The sequence below is a fragment of the Wallemia mellicola genome (assembly GCF_000263375.1).
Source record: "Wallemia mellicola CBS 633.66 unplaced genomic scaffold WALSEscaffold_18, whole genome shotgun sequence".
NCBI classification, from domain to species: domain Eukaryota; kingdom Fungi; phylum Basidiomycota; class Wallemiomycetes; order Wallemiales; family Wallemiaceae; genus Wallemia; species Wallemia mellicola.
Window position 1 is genome coordinate 197246 of NW_006531975.1, and position 13910 is coordinate 211155.

General features: G+C 37.5%; 4 protein-coding genes across 4 annotated transcripts; 3 read left to right on the forward strand and 1 right to left on the reverse strand.

Annotated features, from left to right (window-relative positions):
* Positions 1–444: 444 nt before the first annotated feature.
* WALSEDRAFT_33436 (hypothetical protein) lies at positions 445–5189 on the forward strand (the record flags this gene model as incomplete). Its single annotated transcript, XM_006959594.1, has 7 exons — positions 445–690; positions 735–921; positions 964–1190; positions 1234–3967; positions 4014–4775; positions 4824–4895; positions 4952–5189. Coding segments are annotated over exons 1-4 (1676 nt in total), but the record flags the coding sequence as incomplete, so codon positions are not given.
* On the forward strand, positions 2495–5148 carry WALSEDRAFT_52233 (hypothetical protein; the record flags this gene model as incomplete). The annotated part of the gene is made up of 5 exons (XM_006959597.1): positions 2495–3743; positions 3791–3967; positions 4014–4775; positions 4824–4895; positions 4952–5148. The coding sequence occupies 5 exons, from the start codon at positions 2495–2497 to the stop codon at positions 5146–5148; spliced, it is 2457 nt and encodes an 818-aa protein (XP_006959659.1).
* A 1741-nt stretch (positions 5190–6930) lies between the features above and the next one.
* WALSEDRAFT_65528 (hypothetical protein) lies at positions 6931–8723 on the reverse strand (the record flags this gene model as incomplete). Its single annotated transcript, XM_006959595.1, has 3 exons — positions 6931–7177; positions 8209–8352; positions 8413–8723. 3 exons carry the CDS (start codon positions 8721–8723, stop codon positions 6931–6933), a joined length of 702 nt encoding a protein of 233 aa, XP_006959657.1.
* A 3755-nt stretch (positions 8724–12478) lies between these two features.
* On the forward strand, positions 12479–13474 carry WALSEDRAFT_29725 (hypothetical protein; the record flags this gene model as incomplete). The annotated part of the gene is made up of 1 exon (XM_006959596.1): positions 12479–13474. The coding sequence occupies one exon, from the start codon at positions 12479–12481 to the stop codon at positions 13472–13474; it is 996 nt and encodes a 331-aa protein (XP_006959658.1).
* Between the last annotated feature and the right edge of the window lie 436 nt (positions 13475–13910).

The window sequence follows — 13910 nt, forward strand, 5'->3', positions numbered from 1 at the left end:
TCCAATTTGCTGGATTCTCGGAACTCTCGTGATTAAGCTCTTACACTTAGTGGTTCCTATTGTCTTGGCTAACAGAGAAGAAAAATGATGTTATAAAATTACGTTGTATCAGCAAGTTTATAATAGTGAAACTGTAACCTAACCTAAGCGTAGCAAATGCAGAGCATAATTATTGACATCGATAACTTATAGAGTAATTCATGGTTTACCAATTATCTGTAAATATGACCTTGACACAAATGACGTCAGGTCATTACTTTTATTCAATGTTTTGTTTCTTTTTGAAATGGTAATCACCAAGTTATCTAAAGCTTTTCAGGTTTCTATTTTAGTAGGGCGATTGCATTTGCAAATTTTTTTCATAATTAGTCCTTTTCCTTAACGTGTGAATGTTTTCACACACTTTTTAATTTAAGACGACGAACAACAATAATATAACCATCGCCTGAGTTTATAATTACTTAGCAAGAAGTTATTAAATATATAATAAATATTTATTATATTAGTGTCAATATTTTATTCCCACCTATCCTGCATTTCCAACATATATCTGTTTTTATATATACCCCCTCACTATATATACCTCCAGAAACGCCACCGAACATATTCCCGATTAAGTAGTCAATAAATCATAAGCGGTAAAGAAAGCAACACCTCAATCAAATAAAACTAGGGCGTCAATAATAAAATGTAAGCGCACCTCATAAAAATACACATCTACTAATACAAATTAGGGGCAGTGATTTGCATTTATTTCTGGAAAAGCTTAGGCAAAGTTCTAATGCCTGGTCTTTGTTTGCTTGTACAGGGGACGGGAATATCAAGTCAGTAGACGAGGGTGAGAATAATGTCAGAGATTGTTTCCGTTATCTGGATCCCACTAGTACCCAATTCGCTATCATAAAACTCACACGATTTACCGTAAGATCAAGATTGTAATTAGAATTGTCTCACAATAAACAGATGGAAGATATTCTACTCGTTCGTTTATATGGTGAAAATACCAATAATATACAAAGAAGTGGTTTCGATGACGTTCTAAATAATAATTCTAATTACATAACGTCAACAGAAGATATACGAGTGACCAGTCCACGGGAATTACAAGAATTCGTCGAATCTCACCTCCCATATAGCACAAATGAACTGTGCGTTGACAATGCACTTCGAAAGCTTTCCAGTCTGCATATGTGAGTAGTCCGGTTTTATGAAGTAATTATTGAATCACAGCAGGAACGATATTCCTCACATTGATTTAGTGAATGGCATGGTTGCGCTTACTAAGAACAATGAAATCGTTTATCGGGAGCCACAAGACGTCCAAGTGGGGGACAGAATCTTATCTCATAGGCCCCAAGATAATTGCTGCTATTGGCAGAAAGTGTTTGCTTTTGAACATATACACTTGCAAGCCGAAGACCTAATCCATGTAGCTAATTTAGAAGCAGGCGAAAGCGACATGTCAAAAGATTATGGTATCACATTCACAACCCCGAGATATGAGAGAGTTCCTTGTGTTACCGAAACGAATGATAAGTATTTCAAATCATATACCATGGAGACGTTAGAAGACATAGTTGTAGACAAGTGTATATTTCAGTACAGGTCGCCCGGCGGAATATCAAGTACTAATGATATTCCAGAAGATCTGAGTAACTACCTTGGTCTTAAGACCTTTGAAAAGAAAATCGCATTTTTGGAGTTGGTCGGAATGTTTATCGGTGATGGCCATATTAACCTGAGCTTATCCTACATCAACTTCAAACACTATAAAGCAGAAGATACTGTATACTTAACAAATATCGGAAAATGTCTAGGTTTACACTATACAACTACATCTGACTTATCTGAGACTTTCCCTCCGAACACTTTCTGCAAATTAAGATCATTTCGCATATATACACCACAATACGTCAGCTATTTCCAACACCAATTTAACAGGCCTCGTGATGGTCGTCCTAGTAGAAGTGAAGTCATTAAAGACATACCTACTTACTTAATCAATACAAATAGAACATACTGTCAAGCACTACTTAAGGGACTTCACCAAGCAGATGGACAGGTATACCAAAATAAGATTTATGGCAGTGAAAAAGTACCTTTCAAGGTCTACGTTACAGCTATCTTGGCTGGATTCAGTCCAAGGAACGTATTGCAGTCTGAAGAAGGACCGACAGAAGTGATGGGTTTGCCAGGTACTGCAACTCGAGACCTTTATGGTACTTCTTGGCTCGATAAAAAAGTCGTCTACACATACAGGAGTCAATTTGTAGAAGACAAAATGGTTTCGGAAAGTACACTAGGACTGAGAGGGATTCGTCTATATCTGAATCAACCGAACGTTTATGTGTCTACCTTAAATAGGGTGATCGGTTCAAACTCAGTCGAAAAAGTATCAACCATAGAAAGACCAGTTCTGCTAGGATGCGATACTAAAAATCTTCATGATGAAGAAAGTCAAGGTTATGTCATAGACATGAAAAAAAGCGTTGACATGCTTCAATTCGGCTATAATGCTACTGCACCGATGAGACATAAACAACACGTTACTGCTCTCTCCTTAGCAAAGAATGATGATGCCCAACTAAGTTTAGAGGAATTATTTAATCCTTCAAGATTAGTTTTACCAGATGAATTTGCAGATTTAGAAGGTTTGGAAGGTTTCTGTGATAATGATGAACAAAGTGCATTCCTAGTTAAATGTAAATCTTTTATTAGTAAGGAAATAAGAATATTATTAGCCAAAGCAGATATCAAGCCCTTGGGTAGCAATCAGGAAGAATTCAAAAGATTAAGAAGATCTTTCACGCGAGATTTTACTTATCAGTGTGGCCGTTATGGTTGTACTGTTACCGGCTGGCCAAGGTCACTCGACAAACTGACAGTCGTTGCATATTCTACGTCACAATGTTATCAAATGGCGCGACATCTACTTTTCAGGAGATTGGAAATACGTAGAATCACTCCTTTTGATTCCAAAAGCTTAATAAGACCATATATTTCTTTACATACGAACAAAAAAACTGATGCACTTGAAGGAGAAGATTTAGACGATGGAATTGGTGTCGATGATGATGGTGTACCATGCTTCAAGACCTCAGACATACGAAACGAAGAGCTGATTAATGTGGAAGCACGACAATGTAACTTGTGTCTTAAAACCTTCCCAAGTGAGGCTGCTTTGCAAACTCACTATTACTTTTCCACAACCGGTCCAATCCCTTGCGATCAATGCAATCACAAATTCCACACAAAAAAACACTTAGAATCCCATAAAGGACACATACATGGCATCATGCGAGTTTCCATATGTGAACAATGCGGGCTAACGTTTTTGGAATTGGACCAGCTATTAGACCATTATTGTTCAGTCAGTATTGGAAATCTAGCATGTACTGTCAATAATTGCCAGCACAGGTTTAAATCGATTGAAGATTTGCAAATTCACATTAAGATATGCCACAAGAAGCGTCAGAAGCGATTCTTATGCACGTGTGGCTATGAAGTAGATTCTTTATATACATTTGAGAATCACTTCAGAAGGTTTGCAGAAAATAATCACAAGCTTAAATGCCCATTTTGCCCACATAATTTCCCAAGTCATGGAGCTAGAGGCAGTCACATTACTACTATCCATAGCAAGGATGCCCAAAGCGTTTATTACGATGTTAGGAAAAACGAGTACATCAGTGTAGGCGATACTGGATCCACAGAAACACAGCTCTTAAGGAATGGAAATCCGTGTACGTGTCTTGCTTGGCGCTCCAGATTATAGTTTGAACCATCACAGGTTATCAAGTTTTGAAGTCATGTGAGAGCTGTGAATTTACAGGTACAGATACAGAACTGCAAGAACATTATGCGATCGTTGGTGATCCTAAAAATTTGGAAATTTGTGCTATTTGTCAACACCGGTTTCCTGATGCAATGTGGGTAAAAATGCATCGTGATATAGATCATCATAATGGTCAGTATTACCTATTTGATTTCTTCGTTCTAATGTGGGTTTAAAGTGGTAGAGAACACACCGCAAGACTTAGAGATTTCGGCACCAGTTGACCCACCAAGGGAGGAGGCCCCTTATGCTATACCAACATCAAATGGCTCTTTCAGGTGCTCTATTTGTAGATATGAAGATGGAGAAGATAAAGTAAACCATCACATAAATATAAGTTCGATAACGGTTGGAAAGAAATTACATTTGTGTAAGCTTTGTACACACACCTTTAGACTTCCAGGGACCTACGCACGACATGTAATTAGGGATCATGAGAAGGAGTGGTCAGCACTACCGCACAAAGGTGAAATGATCGCTACTGGCACTCGCACATACAAGGAAAACTTGCAAATTTTCTACTGCTCCGAATGCGGGTGCAGTGGTATCAAAAGTAGCATTCAAGTGCACCTTGTCGTATCAAATGCTATCGGTACACCTGTCTTTCGGTGTCCTTTCTGTAGACACTCCTTCAACTCTTCGGTATCACAGTCTCTCCATATCACTAAGTTTCATAGAGATCAATATAACGCAAGTCAGAACTTGGTACTGATCGAAAAGTATGGCTGTGGAATTGAATTAACCACTAAAGGCCCTTTTAAGTGTCAGAAATGTAAGAGAGTCGATGGTTTACGTCAAGCGATTGTAGTGCATATAGCAGAAACTGCCCGTCCAGATAATCTTCAAGATAGGAAGTCGGGATTTAAATGTCAATATGATTCTCATTGGTTTAAAAACAAAGCACAATTTACAAAGCATATCAGAAACTTTTGTTATAAAGGTGAGATTCTAGTTTACTTACTCTTAAATTTAGATTGAGTTATCATAGGGACAAGAGAAGGACCAAATGAGACGATACAACGTAAGCAATGTCCAGTTCTTTTTAGGGAAGAAACTAGAGGTAAGTAAACAATTGTTGTTATCATGTTTCAAAAGTAACAGGCTATTTCATCAAAGACGATGACTTAAAAGTTTGCAGCGTCTGTGCTTTTAAAGGTGATAATGAGTCGTTCCAACTTCATCTTGAACTAACCCAGGTAACATCACGTGATAAAGACACAAGGCATGGTTGTGGCTACTGCAGTCATACGTTCAAATGCGAAAATGATCGGTTTTGGCACGAGGTCTCAATTCATCCTTATGATGTAATGTAAAAAAATAAAGATGCATATAAAATCGCCAATTTCACGAATTTTGGCCCGTTACAACCAGGAATTCCGAACCAAGCTTGTATTTATGCAAGCTGATATGACTGCAATTGGACTGGACGTGATTGCTCATATTGTAGGCTCACTCCTGACCATAACTATAGAGATATTGGTTGTTTAAAGAGCTGGTGCTATGATGGAGGTGGTCACGTAATGGCACACAATTTTGACTATTCTGATGGTAATTAATGTTACGCTCGAGGTTGTAATGACACCACAAGTGGCCTGGGAATATTTTCAATACACTTCTCTGAAATAACGTTTTTGATAAAACAAAGTAAACACGACCAACCCTTCCATGAAGAAGAGGTGTTTCAAAATTAGTGTCTTGTCTTGATCAGCGATTTTCGCAAAAACTTATTAAGAAGGTCTTATCTAAGCTATTACTTAACCGTATGAACATTTACTAAATGTAACCAGAGCTAGTCAGAGATCCTTCAGAAGGCCAAGTAAAAAGTTGCGAAGCTGTGTGTAAAAAGGTACCGTACACACTTTTAATAAGCGTGATTAGAGATCCCTCACAAGGTCAACCAAAATTTTACCAAGCTGTGTAGAAAGATACCGTATAAAATCCGGTGTCAGGCAGCTATTTTAGGTTACGGTTATGGATAGGTTGGTTAGGTTTTAGGTTACAAAATACTAACAAATGGTCTTAACTAAAGAGGTGGTGTGTGTGTTAGCATGTTACAGTGGGTAACAGTTTGAGCTGGAACATTTTCAATATGAAAAGGTTATATCAATTTTATTCACGAGACTTTGAATTATTAACCTGGTGTTAGATACAAATAGTAGGCGATCAAAAATTTCATACCGAGTCATTATCTTCATTATTTATGTAAATATGTACTTTGACTCGACATAAACCTCATCTACTTCATATTTACTTATTTTTTCTAAAGTATGAGAGCTTCACCATAAGGACAAGTCTAAGAAGGAATTATCTCTTCTTTGGAAGTTAACATAGTCCTTCTTTTGAGAAAATAAATTAAAAGTGAAACAGTGGTGAAAAATCAAGCAATCTGAAACAAAGAAGTGAATGATCGGAAATGTTGTAAATCATACTTAAGAAAGCGATCTCAAAGACATGGTGCGATCAAGGACTATTTTGAAAAGTTCTTATTGCTGAAGGATGTAAAATCGTTATAAATGTGCTATTTAAAGGCCGGAATAACAAGCGTATGACTTATGACTTTAAATGTCAGTTGAGGTAATAAGTATATCGTGTTGACTATGCACAGATTCACTTTCTGCTCTGCACCTACTTTTACAACCAACAATGTAGGAACTTGCGGAGAAGGGCGTACCTAACTTATTCGTATCGGTTTGAATCACCAAGCCCACAAGGAGATGCTCAAGTATCAATATAATGTTTCAGTCACGTTTGTTACTATAATCCTCTGTGGACCATGCTCTTAGCACTCACACTGTGGATCACTTCAGACTGGGATCAATTGCACGTCTAATCTCGTTTACGTTTATCGAGAAGAGAGTCACCGGCTTCTGTTTAATTTAAAAGACATAGTTATGTCGTTTTGACAAAGATGTTCAAGTTTTATACGTAATAATCTTGCTTAGCATTTGGTACAAAATCTTATACAGTTATATTGATTCTCTCTCATTAACTTGATACTCAGTTTGATAAACTATAATACACTCAATAAAACATTATGTATCGAAATCTGACAGAAGTATATTATATACGTTATTTAAGACGTCGATTAAAACAATTCAGTAACTATATTTACTAGTGATCTCTGGTAGAAGGTTTCCTTCTTCGTCATAGAGTCCTATTTTGGTCAGATCAGTCCAGTTATCTCTGTCGTCCTTCACGAATATTTGTAAAATATGATCAGCAAATGTAAAGTTACGCATAGAAACTCCATTTTGACGACATTTGGTAATGAAGACTTGAAGATAGTACTCGTAATGCTCGTGCTTTTGTTGGATTGGCGGCATCGTTTCAACTTCACTCGTTCTATTAGAGATGTTAGTAACTAGAACAGACATAACGTATAAAGGGGCAAATTATTTGAAGTTATATGGGCGAATTGGAGCTGACGTAATTTGCTGAATGTTGTTGGATCTTTTTAGAAAAATTTTAGTGTGAACTGTCCGCTCAATAAGTTCCTGGTCGCCCACTCACAGTAGTACGAAACTTTTATTATCGTCTCAACAAATTTGCTGCTTTGAAAAGTATAGCTATGACAAGACATCAATCGGCATATGTCTGGTTACCTCTATGATCATTCTAGCTGGAATCCTTAGACCAAATCGATGCTGGTCAATGACACCAATAACAATTTGACATGAGAGGCGTTTAAAACATTGTAGCAGGTATAACATAACACAAGGTAAAGCACAAATAATTGAACTGCTCTCTGAGTTGACGATATCATCCACCAAATTCGACATCGACACACGTGATTTTTAGCATTAAACGTTGATTAACGTCAATCGTTCTAATTACTGATAACGGGTAGCATTGTTCTTGAGCTTCAAAATTCAATGAACACCAAAATAGTCCAGAAAATCTGTTAGAAAAGCTTTGAAGATTGCACGAAGCTGAATCTGAGAGGCATCAGGGCGCTCTTTAAGAACTGATGTAGTTTTATCTGTTAATACAATAGCGTGATATATAAATAAAAGCTGCAAACAGCTGACAGTTCGAATTCAAAGACTCGAAATTGAGGCACGCCAAAAAGTGGTTTATGGTGTATCTTACACGATTTTAAGATATAAGGTTGTCATCTTTACATGTACATATTTCGGATCCCAGAAGTATGCAGGTTCAACTGCTGAAAGTTACATTGACCACTTTTACTTTGGTAGCGCACTTTTATCTAAACAACTTTCAATATAAAGACCACACTGTCCTATTCAAAATTGCTAATATTGATAGATGTATTCATCTATAGAAATGCAGGTCAATTCACAAACTAAAACGCCGTGACACATGTAGCCTCATCCGCCCAATACCATCTACCGTCCCACTAATTGTTACTTAACGAATCCCATTTTGATTCCTCTCTCCGAATATTATTACCAGAAGCGAAAGCAGAGAAATAATCTTCACTAACGATGTCAGGTGCCATGTACGGCTCAAATCCTTGCTCACCGCTTGTCAAATTCAGTCCGTAATAACGAGGTTGACTAAAGGAAAATTTTTGTTGTTCTCTTCAGATAAGCTTCTTGCTCACTTGCCCCTAGCACCACATAGTATTTTTTATGGTAAAGAATCCAGCAGTGATCTGAGTTTGATATCTTCTAAAAGTAGCAGCAGAGTGATCGATAAGAGAATCGGAAGCCACCCGCATCTGTACGGCTAAGTCCGACACAAGACGATTTAGGTCACCCCAATTAATCGGACCGTTCCAGGATTGGAGTTCGTATTTTATTTTATGCACTTGAGAGCCTTCGGGATCAGGGACTGCTTTTCCACTTACTCCATCTAGAAATTCTTGGCTGCCGGGGATGAGTGCTTCAGCTAAGTCAAATGATTCGACTTTACCGGTACCTAACATATAACCGACAGAAGAAGCTAAGACGAGCCACGAATAAACTCAGGTCCACTACCATCGTTTTCGCTAGTATGATCTGGATAACCGTAATTGTCATCCTCTCTGTCACAGCGGCAAGAATGACATACAACACGAGAGTTCCTCCCCCACATATTTATTCCTTGAAATTTTTTTTACCTGTCCAATAACGTCCACCTTCGGGATAAGTATAGAGCAAACGAGTGCATTCATAACGATCGCAACATTCTCCTTTATTCATAACCTCACACTAGATATCCCTAGCAGATAATTGATCAGGAAATTCATTAACTGTATTTGCTAGCGCTTCCTGGTATAAATTTGCAATAATGATGACCATAAAAACAAGTTTTGTAAGAGAAGACCCGTTATTGTTTGACATATTGCTTACCAATGAATATGATCTATTGCGAGGTAATCTCAGTAATGATTCTCTTTACCTAACATAAGATGAGCAAGAAAACGTTTTCTCTAAGAAAGTATGACCTCAGGTGTAGTGTCTATTCACTAGTATATATAACACACTTAAGATAGATGCGGGTTTAATCGAATATATTCAGCGAAACAATTTTAAATATTAAGGCAGACATATACTGTCCGCAAAGCCGTCTGATAAAAGATATATATTACGATATGACGCCTTTGACATTTTTTTTTGAAAATCCATAAGTAACTGGTACTCTGGAAAGAGTATATTGAAATAACCAAAGCTTGAGATAAGTGTTGATGAAATTATGATGTCATTACTCATCATAACGCAGAACGGTGCGCTCCAACTAGCGCACTTCAAAAATGGAATTTCCTCTCAACTTCTGGCAGAAGGTGGCCCTCTCGATCATAGATATCGGGGTCAGAAAGAGCTACCCAATCTGGTCTCTTATCGTCCACATATATCTGTACTGTTTCATCAAGAAACATTATATCTCGTATAATAACTTTATTGAGTCTGCATTTGGCTATAAAAGCTTGGATGTAATGAAGATAATGCTCAACGTCAATTGAAAGGTAATGTTTCTCTTTCGCTCGTTCTTCTAGAAACGTTGCACACGTTGATTTACATAATAATTTAAAATACGAGAGAGTTGAGAGAAGCAATATCAATAACCGTCTTCACATGATATTTTTGTTCATTTGTAACTCCTGCTCGCAACCTCTGTCATCTGCAAATCCAAGAAAGTACGGACGTAATGATCTATTTACTTGCTCTTGTTGTCTTTTCTGATAGTGCAGGTATTCAATTTTGATGGTCTGTTGATCATAACCAAGTCTCAGGTACTTGCTGGCTTGATAGAAATATATCTGCAAAAGTAAGACAGCGCTATAAATTCAAAACAAATTCTCTCTACCTACCATAAAGACAGCTGAACCGTACCGACATCGTATTCATGTAATTTGACATTAAGTACTTTTTTCATTCGTGTTTTATATCTGACTAGAGAGAGAAAATGAATAAATAGTCAGAAATCCAGGAGAAAGCTCACGTAAATTGAGAAGTCTGCATGCAATTTAAAGATCAGTTTAGTTGCCTAAGTTCCTATATAATGCATCTGTAGAGAACAAGCATTTTTTGCAATCCAGCAAAGAAGTTACATCTGTTTATTTAATTTTAACATGGATTGTAGAAATACTGTGATAACAACTGTTATCGGAACCAATTCGACCTCTGACGAGAACGCCAAGAGTGTATTATCCACCAAGGAACATCTTGTACAAATCAAAGATTGTTCATGGTGCAGAAATTAGAAAGTACAGAAAACACCAGAATGTGTAGTACAATATTATATAATAAATCAGTTTATTATTGTAACTATCGTACCTGATTCTAGCTATCCTAGAAATTGCGGACAATTATCCTGAGCTTGTGGAGTTCAGGAAGTACAGATAAGTATCGAAGCGACATTGTTATGTTTGTCATCATTTTATAAATTTTGCTTTTTCTTTTTTTTTAAAAAAATTACTTATAAAAGTCATGTCGGAATCAACTATACAGATCGTCCTGGACTTCGGAATATAACTCAAGCAATGTCGCTTATTATATTGAAAGAGTAGAAAAGTTTGTAAACAACTTCCCTAAGGAATTTAGTGGGTGTTATTTACTTTAAATACAGGATGATACAGATAACTTGAACGGTACACACATCAACATAACCAACAGTGAAAGCTCACTAAACTGTGAATGGGGATGTTCTACTGTAGACTATGGAGTACACGTTGTGGTACAAAATGACAAGGCAAGCAAGTTGTAATCAAATCATGCGTAGGACGCACTAGTGCTAACATTTTGTTAACTCCCGAATAGAGTTGATCTGGTACGGAATTTTTGTCTAATGGAGCACTGGGACTGGCATTTCTCTCAGTGTTGACAGTCTCATACTTATTGTTGTATCATTTAGAGCTTATATATAAATCTACAAGTGTGCAAGTCACTGGTATCTCTAATAGTAATGTGTTCGGTTGATACAGTCAGCGCAAGTTCAACGACCTCTCCATAGCTTTTGACTAGATAACTTTATTATGAGTTGTTCTTTAGAGAATATTCCAACTTGCTTGTTTGAAGTGATAATAACATCTACCTCAAGATGATACACATTTCTGACTTCCGTATTACAAAGAACTACAATTACTTTCGTGATCAAATCATATCATTTGATGTCAGGTAAATGATCGGTAATAAGACATCCACATATATTTGTTTGTTTTATGTTGCTGGAAAACAACGGAATTCTGGCTGTGATATACAGATGAGCGCAGATATGAACAAAGTATTAGTGTATTAGCAAGGACGGTAACATTTGAAGGCTTGCGTAGGGACGAGTACTGAAATCTCACCTACATATATGAAAATCTGTCGAGCTTTTTGCTCTCACTATGACTGAAAGAACGAAGTAGCTATATTACAGTACATCAAAGGTATAATTATGGTTAAAACAAGAGTTCTTACGCATGAAATTATCATAAAGTGAAGTGTACGCTTAACAGTTACTGATTCATGTATAGTAAGTTTAAAAGTTATGAAGTTATAGTAGCAATAAAAATCGATTCTCCAATACCGCGATTCCATCGCCACTTTGGTTTGGATCTCAGCATTACAGCACCTTATTCATTTTTCATTCACATGGATTAGAAAGTAAGTGACGAACTTTCGGCTGATTCAGCAAATTGTGTTTAGAACCTTCTAGTCATTATTTGTATGTATCTTGATATAATAAGGCATTTTCTAAGCTACTGAAACATTCCCAACTCGCAACACACAATGCCCCGTGCCTTTACATGGAGAATAGCTTGTAATTAATTGTAGAAATGCAGTCAACGCTAAGCGTTCAAGTGAAAATAGCAAGATGTTATTACGTATATAGCACCGGGAACGTACAACAGATGGTACCTGACTTCGGCAATTCCCATTTTCCCAAATTTCTCTTTGAAAATTTGTCTAGAAAGATATAGATAAACGCCAATCCACCTTTTCAACCAATATGGTTTTGACTGTCATACCTTTTAATTAATGCATGACGCGAGGTACCAAATAAAGTCCCTAAAATAATTCAAAATTTCAGTATAGCCTCTCTCAAAGCTTTTAACTTCCTCTCTCTCTCGGAGGATTCAAATTATCTAGACTCCCTAATGCCGAGATTTTCAGAAAAAGGGCCTTACGCACCTATGTCCGCCGAAAAAACTCATTTTTTTTTGTCCTTAAAAGGCGTTTAATCGATATGTTCATTCCTTCAAAAAATACTTATATAATGGATTCAAATAACGATATCATTCAGCAACCTGATACCTCTAACCCTGACCCTCAGACGTATAAGAATCAAGTCTATAAAATGGAAGATATGAAAAGTCCAGGTGACTATGTTTTGAAGCCGGGGTTAAGAGGTTTAGGTATGGTTAGAGTAGCTAAAAACATTTCCCAGAAGACAACAGTAGATAGGATCAGAGAAAGCGGAAAACCATACAGGAAGCTACCTAATATAGGTTCGAATGTTAGGGGAGCATCTTTAATCATAACCCTTATTGGGGTGGTTTTCTCGTGTTTTGTCTCAATAGTCAGTGCTACGGACAACACTTCACCTTTTCCGGTGAAGGTGTTGGGAAATTCTAAGAATTACTTTCAAGCTCAAGATACAAGCAGTTCACACTATGGAGCTAAAAGCTTCAGTGATCCTTGGTTTCTCGAAGAGAATCCTGAAAGGTTAGATCTCTCCAAGACATTGACAGGTTTAGTTAAGTTTACTAGGAACCAAACTACTGATAAGAGGCAAGTGCAAGAGCCGGCAACAGAGATAGACGGCTACGTGTGGCCACCTGAAAGTGGTTATATTGATCCCCAAGATAGTGAAGCCATGTTGAATAGGATTTGGGGCAATGATAGAGTGTGGGTTGACCCTAGTGCTAAATGGTCATGGACATGGGGTACAGTTACGTTTACCATAGAAAACACAAATATGGATACTGATGGGTGCGACGGTGGTTTAGTCATAACAGGAACACAGTTGTGGGACTACCTCTGGCGTTTACACACTGGAGGAGCTACCCAAGGTTTAAACTGTGCTGTGAGTTATATCCATCCCAACATAGGAACGACGTTGAGAGCATCTGGAACTACATTGCCATCCTATAGTGAAGCTTGTGATGGTATGGATATAGAACTAGAGGGGCCCCCTCAAGTAGAGACTCCGCCATTATACGGATGGATTAATCATCCGCCAGGAAGTTGGGGTTATCATGATGAACTTTAGTTTTGTTTAAAAGCTTAAAGGTGGGAGTGTATCGCCTTCCTCGACATCCTTCTTAATTTGGAATCATACACTTTTACATGGGAATCTTTGACGCTGGCAAAACGACATCGAAAGTGCAATGTGTTTATTGAGGGCACAGAAACAACCTGTGTTGATATAAGAGTCATGTCTGCCGTAGTTGCTGAGATATGGAAATGTCTGTCTATGACGTCATGAAAAGGCACACCTGAAATAGCTCAATATAGGACTGCTGGACGTCTGACGGGCACCAGCTGGTTTGTTGATGGTCAATGTATTGCTAGGTGGCTTTATTTGCTACACTTCGTTCTCAGATGTGAGAGAAAATTCATTGTCCGATCCTGTTATCCCAGAGGTTAGGTTAGGTTAGGTTAGGTTAGGTTAGGTTAGGTTAGGTTAGGTTAGGTTAGGTTAGGTT